The sequence below is a fragment of the Oncorhynchus clarkii genome, chromosome 3, assembly GCF_045791955.1.
Source record: "Oncorhynchus clarkii lewisi isolate Uvic-CL-2024 chromosome 3, UVic_Ocla_1.0, whole genome shotgun sequence".
Classification (NCBI taxonomy): Eukaryota; Metazoa; Chordata; class Actinopteri; order Salmoniformes; family Salmonidae; genus Oncorhynchus; species Oncorhynchus clarkii.
Genome location: NC_092149.1, coordinates 72198730 through 72211488, shown reverse-complemented (window position 1 = coordinate 72211488; position 12759 = coordinate 72198730). Strand labels below are relative to the sequence as shown.

General features: G+C 43.8%; 1 protein-coding gene across 1 annotated transcript; it reads right to left on the bottom strand.

Moving 5' to 3' along the window:
• Nucleotides 1–7295: 7295 nt before the first annotated feature.
• LOC139406123 (zona pellucida sperm-binding protein 3-like) lies at nucleotides 7296–10113 on the bottom strand. The gene is made up of 9 exons (XM_071148601.1): nucleotides 9667–10113; nucleotides 9429–9547; nucleotides 9236–9339; nucleotides 8952–9129; nucleotides 8600–8717; nucleotides 8171–8262; nucleotides 7995–8086; nucleotides 7552–7701; nucleotides 7296–7432 (listed from the first exon to the last, which is right to left on the bottom strand). Exons 1-9 carry the CDS (start codon nucleotides 10102–10104, stop codon nucleotides 7296–7298), a joined length of 1428 nt encoding a protein of 475 aa, XP_071004702.1. The 5' UTR covers nucleotides 10105–10113.
• Nucleotides 10114–12759: the final 2646 nt, after the last annotated feature.

Below are 12759 nucleotides of genomic sequence, written 5' to 3'. Positions count from 1 at the left end.
TGACTGTTGGTGAAATGCTAATGTTAGCTTCCCCATTAAAAAATCCATCCACTTCAATTAGCGATGCACGCTAAGCTGCTAAATGCTACGCAAATCTCAGTGATGTATTGAAATAGGCATCAGACAGGACACCTGTTTCTGGTTTACAGGGTGTTCAGGAGGGAACTGGATGGGTATGTCAATGTCACAGGGATTCCTCTGAACTGAGACCTGTAATCAACAGGAGAGAACTGGATGGGTATGTCAATGTCACAGGGGTTCCTCTGAACTGAGACCTGTAATCAAAGTGAGACCTGTAATACACAGAAATGGAGAAAGAGAGAGTGAGGAGAGAGAGAGAGAGAGGTTAGAAAGAGAGATTACCACTTGCCTCTACCCAACCATAATGACCCATTGTGTCACAAGGAGTGACTCTGAACAACATATGTCAGGATCAATGAACTAGTATATGGTAGATCTGTAACATGCTACAGTAATGTACAGACCCACACAAGGTACTTTCAACAGAATGTCTATTATAAACACCCTCTGTGTTGGGGCTCTCTCTGTTATGGATGAGTGAACATCACTTCAGCCCCTTGGCCCTGTGGGAGTATGGGTAAAGAAAACAGAAAACATCCAAAGATGGGTGCCCAATCATCCTTGAGAGGAGAAGAAAAAGGCAGAGAGGAGTGAAAGGAGATGTAGGGAGGAGGCAGGAAAAGAGTGAATAGGAGAGGAGAGGAGTAAAGCAGAGGACAGGAGATAAGGAGAGTAACACACTCCCTTGGAGGATGTGTGTGACCTTTCCACTATACGACTATGCAGTAAACTCAGGGTCTAATGCATTTATTCAGTCCTGACTGTGACACACTGTGCTCTGAAGGTCGTCACGCAGCTCAGTATAATCTATACAGGCTGACATCACTTACAGTATGTGTGCTGCACTGGGACATGCAGAATGTGTGTGCGTGAATGTGTCTATATATATGTGTGTGTGTGTGTGTTTGTGTGTGTGTGTGTGTGTGTGACTGTGCGACAGGACCACTCTTGTCTGTTTGCTCACTTCCACAGATGTGTGTTTGCCTGTAAGCTCTGAGTGAGTCTCTGAGTGAGTCTGTTGTATGTCTCTGTCTCCATAGATGCCCATCTCTCCCTCTAGGGATCTATCCAATTTTCCAGACACTGATTAAGCCTAGTTTAGGACTAAAGCATTGAAAGAGCTTTTTAGTCCAGAACTTCACTGAACCTAAATGGTTCCATATAGAACCCTACATGGTGCAATTTATGAATTATGGCTACAACTATAAAATAGTCATATTTTGAGCTAAGAATGTATTTTAATTAACAAATAATGGACAAATGTACACCAGCATAGTTTTCAGAAGTTATTGTCATTACTTGCGTTGGTGGCTCGGGGGGAATCTCTTTGTTTGAATAATGGCCCTCGTCAATACACGTTGGTCATTAGTTACAGTGAACAACAGAAATGTATCTTCTGGTCATTAGTTGCCCCAATCTAGTACTGGGTCGAACCCCCTTTGCCTGCAGAACAGCTTGAATTTTTTGTGGGAATGGAAACATCGCTGAATAGGTATCAAGAGACCTTTCCTGTGCCAGGAAAACTTCCCCACACCATTACACCACCACCACCAGCCTGTACTGTTGACACCAGGAGGGATGGGGCCATGGCTCATGCTGCTTACGCAAAATTCTGACTCTGCCATCAGCATGACGCAAGAGTAACAGGGATTTGTCAGGCCAGGCAATGTTTTTCCACTCCTCAACTGTCCAGTGTTGTTCTTCTTGTTTTTAGCTGATAGGAGTGGAACACGGTATGGTCGTCTGCTGCAATAGCCCATTTGTGACAAGGACCAACGGGTTGTGCATTCCGAGATGCTGTTCTGCACACCACTGTTGTACTGCGCCATTATTTGCCTGTTTGTGACCCACCTGTTAGCTTGCACGATTCTTGCCATTCTCCATCGACCACTCATCAACAAGCTGTTTTTGCCCATAGGTCTTCTGCTGACTGGATGTTTTTTGTTTGTGGCAGTCTCAGTAAACCCTAGACACTGTCAGGAGGCCGGCCGCTTCTGAGATACTGGAACCGGCTCACTAGGCACTGATGAGCATATCACGCTCAAAGTCGCTTAGGCCACTAGTTTTGCCCATTCTAACATTCAATCAAACAGTAACTGAATGCTTCAATGCCTGTCTGCCTGCTTTATATAGCAAGCCATGGCCATGTGACACTGTTTGTAGGAGCAAACCATTTTCGTGAACGGGTGGTGTACCTAATAAACTGGCCACTGCGTGTCTATATATGAACCTTTTTTAGTAGTGTTCTTTAATCCCATCCAAAGAACCAAAAGGTTAGAACCCCCCAAAAACGGGTTTCTAAGAGTGAATACACTATTTTCTGGGCTTAACCTGTTGCTAGGTAACCCTGGGTCACAGCTGTTGGCTAAGTCAGACCCTTATTCTACCATTATGATAAATCTGGGCCTAATGTATTTGTCTACAGGCAGGATGAGCCAGGATGAGCTTGTACAGGAAGGAGTAGGGCCTTGCAAAACGCTACTGCACAACTCAATGCTATACCCAATTTCTGCTGCATTTCTTATGAAACTGTAAAGACATTCTATTTCATATGGACTATTTATGGAGATAAATTGGACCTGCTACCTGTCTGATGAGGACCTAAAGTATATCTGCATATCTGTCTCACCCAGCAGTCTGCTTTAGACCGACTCCCATGGTGACGTTGTTAGCATGATTCGATGTTTGTGTGCCATGGGGAAACAGGGCTTCGTGCCATCTTCTATCTCGATTGTCTGTGTATAATTTACACACATAGGCCTACCACAGGACGATTTATTATGGGATGATGAGGTCACACTAACCCGCGGGAGCGCCAAATAATTCAGCCCCATGGACAGCACACCGTTATTGGCTCTACTGAAAGATTGACGAAAATTGAGCTCAAAATCAGCACCATGGACGAGCATTGGTGTGGCTCCACGAAGCTGTCCATGGTCTTGAATTGTAGTTTAAATTGACAGCTCTTAAAAGTGTCCTGCTGTGACATCCATCAATTTGAGGTTTGGACATATTTGGTAGGACAAAATGTCATGAACACTATTAAGTGGTGGAACCAATCAATCCCCCTGTTTTAACTCCATGGACTTAATTGGAGCATCCACGTTCTCTAATTAAGTAAACACGCTTTTGAGAAGTTGCTCTTCTGGTGAGAGGATAGTTTTTTTGATGCTTTAAATCTCGGACAGTTCTGCTAGGCCGTTTTTGATCAAAACCCAACGCACCTGCACTTCTAGAAACAGTCTCTCCCTCGAGACCCGGGGGCGTAGTCTCCCCTGGCTTGCGCCTCAACCTAATTACGCGCCATCTGCCCATCTCCTCGCGCCTCCACCAAAGCCGTGGCTGATTGTTATAATATTATACGGAGCAAAGGGATGCAACTGGGGGACGGGGAATGAAGAGTGACGGAACGGGAATTAATCGAATCTAGCAGCAGAACCGAGCCATTCCCTTCAAGGATGGATGGACGGACCCGAACCTGCCCAAAAACCAATCCCATTATTTATAAACCCACAGCTGTAGACCGAAGGATGGAAAATTAGGGTTTGTTTGGACATTTTAACTGTTCTTTTTTCTTGGGAAGTCCACACACTGTGGAATAACACATGCAAATCGATTGCTCAGTTTGTGCGCTGAATGTGATTTACCAGATCCAGTGACAAAAAATGTGTTGAAGTTGAAGTTAACTATAGGACAGGAAAATCTCATGGTTCCCTACCATGCCTAACCAAGATATAGGCCTACATACAAACCTCATAGGCCGCTTTTTTTTGTCTGCTCGTAAGCCTACATTATTGGATGGTGTCACGAGAACAGAAGGATTTATACTGAACAAAAATAAAAACGTAGCATGTAAAGTGTTGGTCCCATGTTTCATGAGCTGAATAAGAGATCCCAGAAATTGTCCATACTCACAAAAAGCATATTTGTCTCCAAATTTGTTCACATCCCTGTTAGTGAGCGTTTCTCCTTTGCCAAGATAATCCATCCACCTGACAGGTGTGGCATATCAAGAAGCTGACTAAACAGCATGACCATTACACAGGTGCACCTTGTGTTGGGGACAATAACAGGCCACTCAAAAATGTGCAGTTTTGTCACACAACACAATGCCACAGATGTCTCAAGTTTTGAGGGAGCGTGCAATTGGCATGCTGACTGCAGGAATGTCCACGAGCGCTGTTGCTAACATCGTTTTGGAATATTTGGCAATACGTCCAACCGGCCTCACAACCACAGACCACGTATAACCACGCCAGCCCAGGACCTCCACGTCCGGCTCTTTTTCCTGCGGGATCACCTGAGACCAGCCACCTGGACAGCTAATGAAACTGAGGTAACTCTGTCTGTAATATATCCCTTTTGTGGGGAAAAACTAATTCTGATTGACTAAGCCTGGCTCCCCAGTGGGTGGGCCTGGCTCCCAAGTGGTTGGGCCTACGCCCTCCCAGGCTCACCCATGGCTGCACCCCTACCCAGTCATGTGAAATTAATAGATTAGGGCCTAATGACTTTATTTAAATTGACTGTATCCTTATATGAACTGTAACTCAGTAAAATCGTTGAAATTGTTGCATGTTGCGTTTATATTTTTGTTCAGTATATATGCATAACAAGCCACACCAATAATGTTGGAATCCATCTCAAATAAAACCGATAATTTAACACTGTTTGACAGCATTGCAAGGAAACGAGAGACAACGAGACCACATCTAACGCCTCTATTGGAAGTTGTTCCATGTAGCCCGAGCATTTCATCAGAATTTCCTTATAATGTAGCCTGTGTGTTCCCAATACATAGGCCTAAGGTTGGGGAGTAGCTGATTACAAGTAATCAGATACTTTTGAACAACTAGATTACTTATTGGATTAGTTTTACATTTAGAAACTCAAAAAGGTACGTTACTGTTTACAGTTTTGGAAAGGTAACTAGTAACGGATTGCTCTTAGCACAAAATAAAAAGGCATTTTAATTAATTATATGAAGAGTGCCTTGGTCCTCATTTCTTTTTGATAGTAACAGATTGCATTTAGAAAGTAACCTACCCAACCCTGGTCGAGCCTACAGTATTATAACTGCGATATTGCCACCATCAGAATATACACAAATGATCAATGGATGATGGCTCAAAACAGCAGGAATGCTAATAAAATAAAAGTGAACAACATGGCTAACATACCATTAATCGATGCGGCACCTGGTACCATCACAACCTGTGTAAGGCAGTCGAACTTCAGTTTTTCCATATTGTACAACAGCTTTTGAAACTAGTGTTATTTCCTGATAGAAAATACATTATACACAGGATCTTCTAATCAGCAGGTTTGCATGGGGAGGAATTTCAGCTTTCCATGGTGACATCCCATTGTGGTAAATTGGTTAATAGTTCCAAACCTCTGCCAATGAGGGCTAGTTTTCTCCTCGCCACTCAATCTACACCCCAAATAGCCCTAGCAAAATTCTTGCTTGAGAATACACCAGTATGTGAACACCCCTTCAAATGAGTGGATTCGGCTGTTTCAGCCACACCCGTTGCTGACAGGTGAATAAAAGCAAGCACACCACCACGCAATATTTATAGACTAACATAAGAATAAACCGAACTGAAGAGCCCAGTAACTTTCAGTGACACCGTCACAGGATGCCACCTTTCCAACAAATTCCTTTGACCTTTGCAGTCAGATTTCTGCCCTGCTAGAGCTGCCCCAGTCTGTAAGTACTGTTATTGTGAAATGGAAACGCAAGCAGCAACGGCTCGACAGCAAAGTGGATTGGCCACACAAGCTCACAGAACAGGACCGCCGAGTCCTGAAGTGCGTAAAAATATTCTGTCCCCTGTTCATTAAATGGGTTTCTATGCCAAGCATTGGCTGGAGTGGTGTAAAGCTTGCCGCCATTGGACTCTGGAGCAGTGGAAACTCGTTCTCTGGAGTGATGAATCACGCTTCACCATCTGGCAGTCTGATGGACAAATCTGGGTTTGGCAGCTGCCAAGACAACTACCTGCCCCACTGAATAGTTCCAACTGGAGGAATAATGGGTCGGGGTAGGCCCCTTAGTGCCAGTGAAGGGAAATGTTAACGCTACAGCATATGACAGACGATTTTGTGCTGACAACTTGTCACAACAGTTTGGGGGAAGGCCCTTTCCCATTACAGCATGACAATGCCCCCATGCACAAAGCGAGGTCCATACAGAAATGGCTTGTTGAGATGGGTGTGGAAAAACTGGCCTGCACAGAGACCTGACCTCAAACACCTTTGAGATGATTATGGAATGCAAGCCAGGCCTAATTGCCCAACCATATTAAATCATGATTTTGCAATTGGATGCTTGATGAGCAACTTTTGGACATGTAGTTATGCCGAAGAGCCATTTTAGGCAAATTTAAATGGAACTCAAATCACAGTAAGGTACTTAGTCACCCAGAAATGATTAAATTAGCTGCATTGAACCTTAGATGGTATATGCGGGTTCCCAGATGCGCCTCTTATGAACCACACATGGGACCTGAGAACAGAATTCTACTCCTTGGTGGATAAGTTGTGTCATGACACCATGATGTCAGCATGACTGATACTTGCAGCACAGTAGTCAGTCCAACAGGTGTAAGACTGACCAGGTTGACCGTAATAACTGAAATGACAAGATTGTGGACTCTTAAGCAATGTACTCTGAAGGTACAATCTTTGGTCACTTATGAGTTAATTAAGTGAACGCACCCATCACCACACCTTAACCAGTCAGCATTGGCTGGTCAGTTTAATTGGTTTGCTACCCAAATGAGCAATGTTGTGCCAGTGCTAAAGGATTAACAGTAAATTGTGTTTGTTACTGTGATTAGATCAGTGACATTCATTTGGTTTACTTTTAGTGTTTGTGTGCCTTTGAGGCACCGAGTCCTTCCAAAATACAGCCACAACTCATGGACCGCCATCTGGGATGCTCATCATTCACATTCAATGAAACATGTCAGACAATGGGAAACCAAATGAGTCAACCATGAAGTCTAAGATAATTACAAACAAATCAACTGGCACAGCAGGCTAACATCTGCCTCCATCTAGTGGAGGAGTGGCAGCAAGAAGCCCATCATGCATTCTGCTGGCCATCAACATCAAGTCAGTGAACCACCTCCAAGCAAAGACAAAATAAAAAACACAGCACCCAGGTAGGTAGATAAAATGCATTGCTGCCATGTTTATTATTAATTTCAGTTAAAGGTTGTGGGTAAATCACTGGAGTAGGTATTGGGCTTGTTCCTCATGTACAGGACGGTTACCAGAATGCCCACACAGAGAAGGCCCAACACCATCACCAATCCCACCACAACTGCCTCTGCAGAGACACCTAGGATACAAAAGGACTTGGATTTAACATGATCTAACAATGCTCAGGCTACATGGAACAGTTCATGTTAAGATTAACACAACTCAATTAAGTTAAAGTTTGTGTTGTAGCATAGTTACCCGCTTCAGATGGATCCTCAGCCAACATATGAGAGTGCTGTGCTTCAGCCTGCACTTGCTGCTCTCCAGCATGTACTTCCTTTTCCCATTTCACGTAGGTGTCTTGGATAAGGATTGGCCCCAGCATAGCATCCTCTTCCCACACTACATCTGGAGAGAGAACAACACCAGTCACACATAGCTCTTGTATAAGGCTAATTTAGCCATTGAAATCACTTAACCAACCTTCCACCATATAGGTCAGATTCATTCTAGCACAATTATGCTTTTCTACATCTTCAAGCATTCCCCTGCTCAGATGTTGCATGCATTAACCAATGGTCGCGTACCATGTCGTTGGTCACCAGATTGCTATAACATGTTAGTTGACATGCAAAATACCTATCCAGGCATTGTAAGATCTGGCATGCATCAGCAGAATCTGAGGGGGAACACAACCATACCTGTATCAGAGGGCAGACTCCTCCCCTTCCTCTTGCCACAGGAAGTCTGACAGCAGCCACACACCGCATCATCCCCGTCAGCTCCTACCCAGCTGGAGAAAAGTGGAGGGGATTATGACGCTATACCATTGATAGGCCTCTAACAATACCAATGCCAAAGAGAAGCCCATGCATACCGGTTGGATCCTGAAGAGAAGGAGCAGGCCTTGTGCTCCATGTCTAGGGGAGCAGTTGCTACAGAGGCCTTCAGGCTACAGGTGATGTAGATCTATGAGAGATTGCTATTAACTGCTGGAAATGTAATGTGGACTCCACACACCATATGCAGTGCATACATCCCAAGTCAGATACATTAACTTTGTTTCTGATATTTACATTAAGTCCTAAGCCGTGCATACATATGGGCCCACATTCAATGTGTCTCAGAAGTGCTGAACTAGGATCCGTTTGACCTTAGAAACAACACATTTGAGAAAAGACCTAATTCTAGATTAGAATTACTCTGAGACACTGAATACAGGCCCAGATTTGGCATGTTTTAAGTAAACACCATAATGGTATAACCCCATGAAAGGCCTGTCCGGAGCCCAGACAAAGTGACTCACATTGGGGCTGGTCTGCTGCTGGAAGCGGAAGGCCTCTAGCTGGAGGTGGAGTCTGTCCAGCTGAGAGCGGACCAGGAACTGGGAGACAGAGCCTGTCTGCAGGGCATCAGTTACACACCTGGAGGGACAAAGGTAGGTTAGGAGGGTAGTGGGACATCCTGGTCCCTCTGTTGGTAGCTACTTGCGTGCTACCATAGCTATATAGGGATAAGGGTTCACATTCATTTCCTTAGTACAAGAGTGAGGTGTGGAAAGCACTCATTGAGGGAAGTCTAAATTCAAGACTGTTGCAGGAGGGGGGGGTTAATGCAAATTTAAATACAATAAAATATACCTCCATATTGGCCCTTACCCATGGTTCTGGATAAAGTCATATTTGGGAGCAGAGTTGGTGTCAGGGACCAGGGTGGCCACACAGCTGTCCACAAACACACGCATGGGCACATGGTGATACTGCTGCACAGACGCCACCAGATGAATAATGTCTCCCAGGAAGTAGACATTAGATGACCGCTCATACTTCCAGTCGTCTATGAAACATTTTAAACAGATGCACTGACTGTACAGTAAACAGAGCAGATATGCATAGATGGATTAACAGTAGGTGTGCTCTATTGAGCCCAGATGATTACCCACCATTCATGAGTGCAAGGGTAAAGGTCAGGGAGTCCTCAGCTACTTTGGTAGCACTATAGGGAAGCCAGGTGGGCCTCAGGGCATTGCTGCTCACATTGAGTCTCCTGGGGTAGGCAGAGGGTAAGGTATCATGTTTCCATTGAGATCATAGTATAATGGTACATTGATTCTGGAACTATAGTACGCCACACACCTCAGATAGTGGCACTCAATGCAGACTGTGGCATCATTGGTTCTGACAATGGAATTGGCACCTTCCGGTGTTGGGGTGTAGATCAGGGTGAAGGCATAGACAAGGTAGTCCTCTGTCATCTTACACCCCAAAAAACAGTCACCATATTTAAGTAACCTTTATGCAGTGGAAGAAATCACAGTACATGTAGAACCGCATGAAATGACTAGTAAGCTAATCCAAACACCGAAGCTCTTACCTTCAGCACACTTCCACAGGTGTGCAGCTCCGACTCAAACAGCAGGACCTGGGCTGAGAGGTCCAACTCCGTGGAGACGCAACCTCCCAGGGAGACATCCTCCGCCTTCACTAGCTGGCCCGTCCCAAACAGGTCCAGTTTGGCCTCCACCCGCACCCTGCTCTCCCCACAGCGGGCCCCCACACTCCTGACAAGCTCTGGAGGGGTCAACAACACCTTCACAACAGACTGGGGATCAGGAGGCCGGGCTGTGACCTGGGGCCTGGTTTGGGCCGGGACTTGCTCCCTAAGCTCAGGTTTAGTTGGTGACACATCATCATAGTTCAATGATAACGGTTGTCTAGCAGGCCCTCTCTGTGAGTTCCAATGTGCTTCACAAACCCAGCCCAAACAGAGAAGCACAAATAAATATAGAGATCCTCGCTCCAGTTGCCCCATGATGATGTTGATGATGATGATTATTATGACTATGGTCTGCTTTACAGCAACCACAATAAAGACCTCTCTGTACTAAGAACATCTTTTATAGTTACATGGCTCCTCCCTGTTTCTCGTTTTGTGAATTGCCTACCAGCTAAGATTATTACACACACCTGTCAGCATTGTTTAAACACACTGATTGGCTCTGTTCTTACACTTTGAAAAAGCCTTTTTTCCATTCCTTGAAGTTATCACTGATTTAACACAATCTAAGATGGTTGAAAACAAGGGTTCCATCACATAGCTTTTACCAATCCCGTCATGGGAGATCAGTCATTACTCACACTTTCAGCGCAGATAATATCAGCATCTTTGTCTTTGTAAATGGATTTCAAGTGTAACAAGTAAAACATGAAAAATGTATCAATGTTCCCTTCCTATAGTAAATTGTTCCATTCAGTATTTACACCAAGGTTGAACCCATGGTTCGTTTTCATAAAATGCACTGGAACACTGTACAATTACCACAAGATGGCAGTAATACCTCCCATTTCCCAACCCTGAGCATCATTGATGCTTCTGGAATGAAAATGTGTGTGTACATGAAAGTGTTTGTGACATCTGTTCACTCTGTAAACCGCATGGTCTGCGATATACGAGGGGACCTTTTAAAGGTGGGCTGCAGATGTTTCCTTCGTGCAGTTATAAACCCCTGGAGCCTGTGTGCCCCAGTCTGATATCTAACCTTAGACAACATCAGTGGTGTAAAGTACTTAAGTAAAAAAAAAAAAGTATTTTAAAGTACTTTACTTTACCATTTATATTTTTGACAACTTTTACTTCACTGCATTCCAAAATAAACTTTTTGCTCCATACAGTTTTCCTGACACCCAAAAGTACTCGTTACATTTTAAATGCTTAGCAGAACAGGAAAATGGTCAAGTTCACACACTTATCTAGAGAACATCCCTGGTCATCCCTACTACCTGATCTGGCGGATTCCCTAAACACAAATGCTTTGTTTGTAAACTATGGGTTAGTGTTGGAGCGTGCCCCAGCTCTCAGTAAATTAAATCAACAAGATGGTGCCATCTGGCTTGCTTAATACAAGGAATTTTAAATTATTTACACTTTAACTTATGATACATTTTAGCAATTACATTTACTTTTGATACTTAACTATATTTAAAGTATCTTTTAAACTTTTCCTCAAATAGTATTTTACTGGGTGACTTTCACTTTTACTTGAGTCATTTTCTATTAAGGTATCTTTACTTTTACTCAAGTATGACAATTGGATACTTTTTCCACTACTGCACAACACAGTGAGAAATACAGTGAGCATAAAAACATTAGGAACACCTCCCTAATAATGAGTTTCACCCCGCTTTTGCCATCAGAACAGCCTCAATTCATCGAGGCATGGACTCGACAAGGTGTCGAAAGCGTTCCACAGGGATGCTGGCCCACGTTGACTCCAATGCTTCCCACAGTTGTGTCAAGTTGGTTGGTTGTCCTTTGGGTGGTGAACCATCCTTGACACAAAGGGGAAAAAGTTGAGGGTGAAAAACCCAGCACCGTTGCAGTTGTTGACACAAACCAGTGAGCCTGGTACCTACTACCATACCCCGTTCAAAGGCACTTAAATATTTAATATTGCCCATTCACGCTCCGAATGGCATACATACACAATCCATGTCTCAATTGTCTCAAGGCTTAAGCATCCTTCTTTAACCTGTCCCCTCCCCTTCATCTACACAGATCTAAGTGGATTTAACATGTAACATCAATAAGGGATCATAGCTTTCATCTGGATTCACCTGGTCAGTCTGTCATGGAAGGAGCAGGTGTTCATAATGTTTTGTATACTCAGTGTGTACCCCCCAGCACAACACATGATATAGGCAACACTCACAATAAACATATCCCCAGGCAAAACATATGACATACATTTGAAGTCGGAAGTTTACATACACCTCAGCGAAATACATTTAAACTCAGTTTTTTACAATTCCTGACATTTTATCCGAGGAAAAATTCCCTGTCTTAGGTTAGTTAGGATCACCACTTTATTTTAAGAATGTGAAATGTCAGAATAATAGTAGAGAGAATGATTTAATTCAGCTTTTGTTTCTTTCATCACATTCATCACAGAAGTTTACATACATTCCCGGTGGGTCAGAAGGTTACATACACTCAATTAGTATTTGGTAGCATTGCTTGTAAATTGTTTAACTTGGGTCAAACGTTTTGGGTAGCCTTCCACAAGCTTCCCATAATAAGTTGGGTGAATTTTGTCCCATTCCTCCTGACAGAGCTGGTGTAACTGAGTCAGGTTTGTAGGCCTCCTTGCTTGCACACACTTTTTCAGTTTTTACCCCCAATGTTCAATGGGATTGAGGTCAGGGCTTTGCGATGGCCACTCCAATACCTTGACTTTGATGTCCTTAAGCCATTTTGCCACAACTTTGGAAGTATGCTTGGGGCCATTGTCCATTTGGAAGACCCATTTGCGATCAAGCTTTAACTTCCTGACTGATGTCTTGAGATGTTGTTTCAATATATCCACATAATTTTCCTTCCTCGTGAAGCCATCTATTTTGTGAAGTTCACAAGTCCCTCCTGTAGCAAAGCACCCCCACAACATGATGCTTCAACACCCGTGCTTCACGG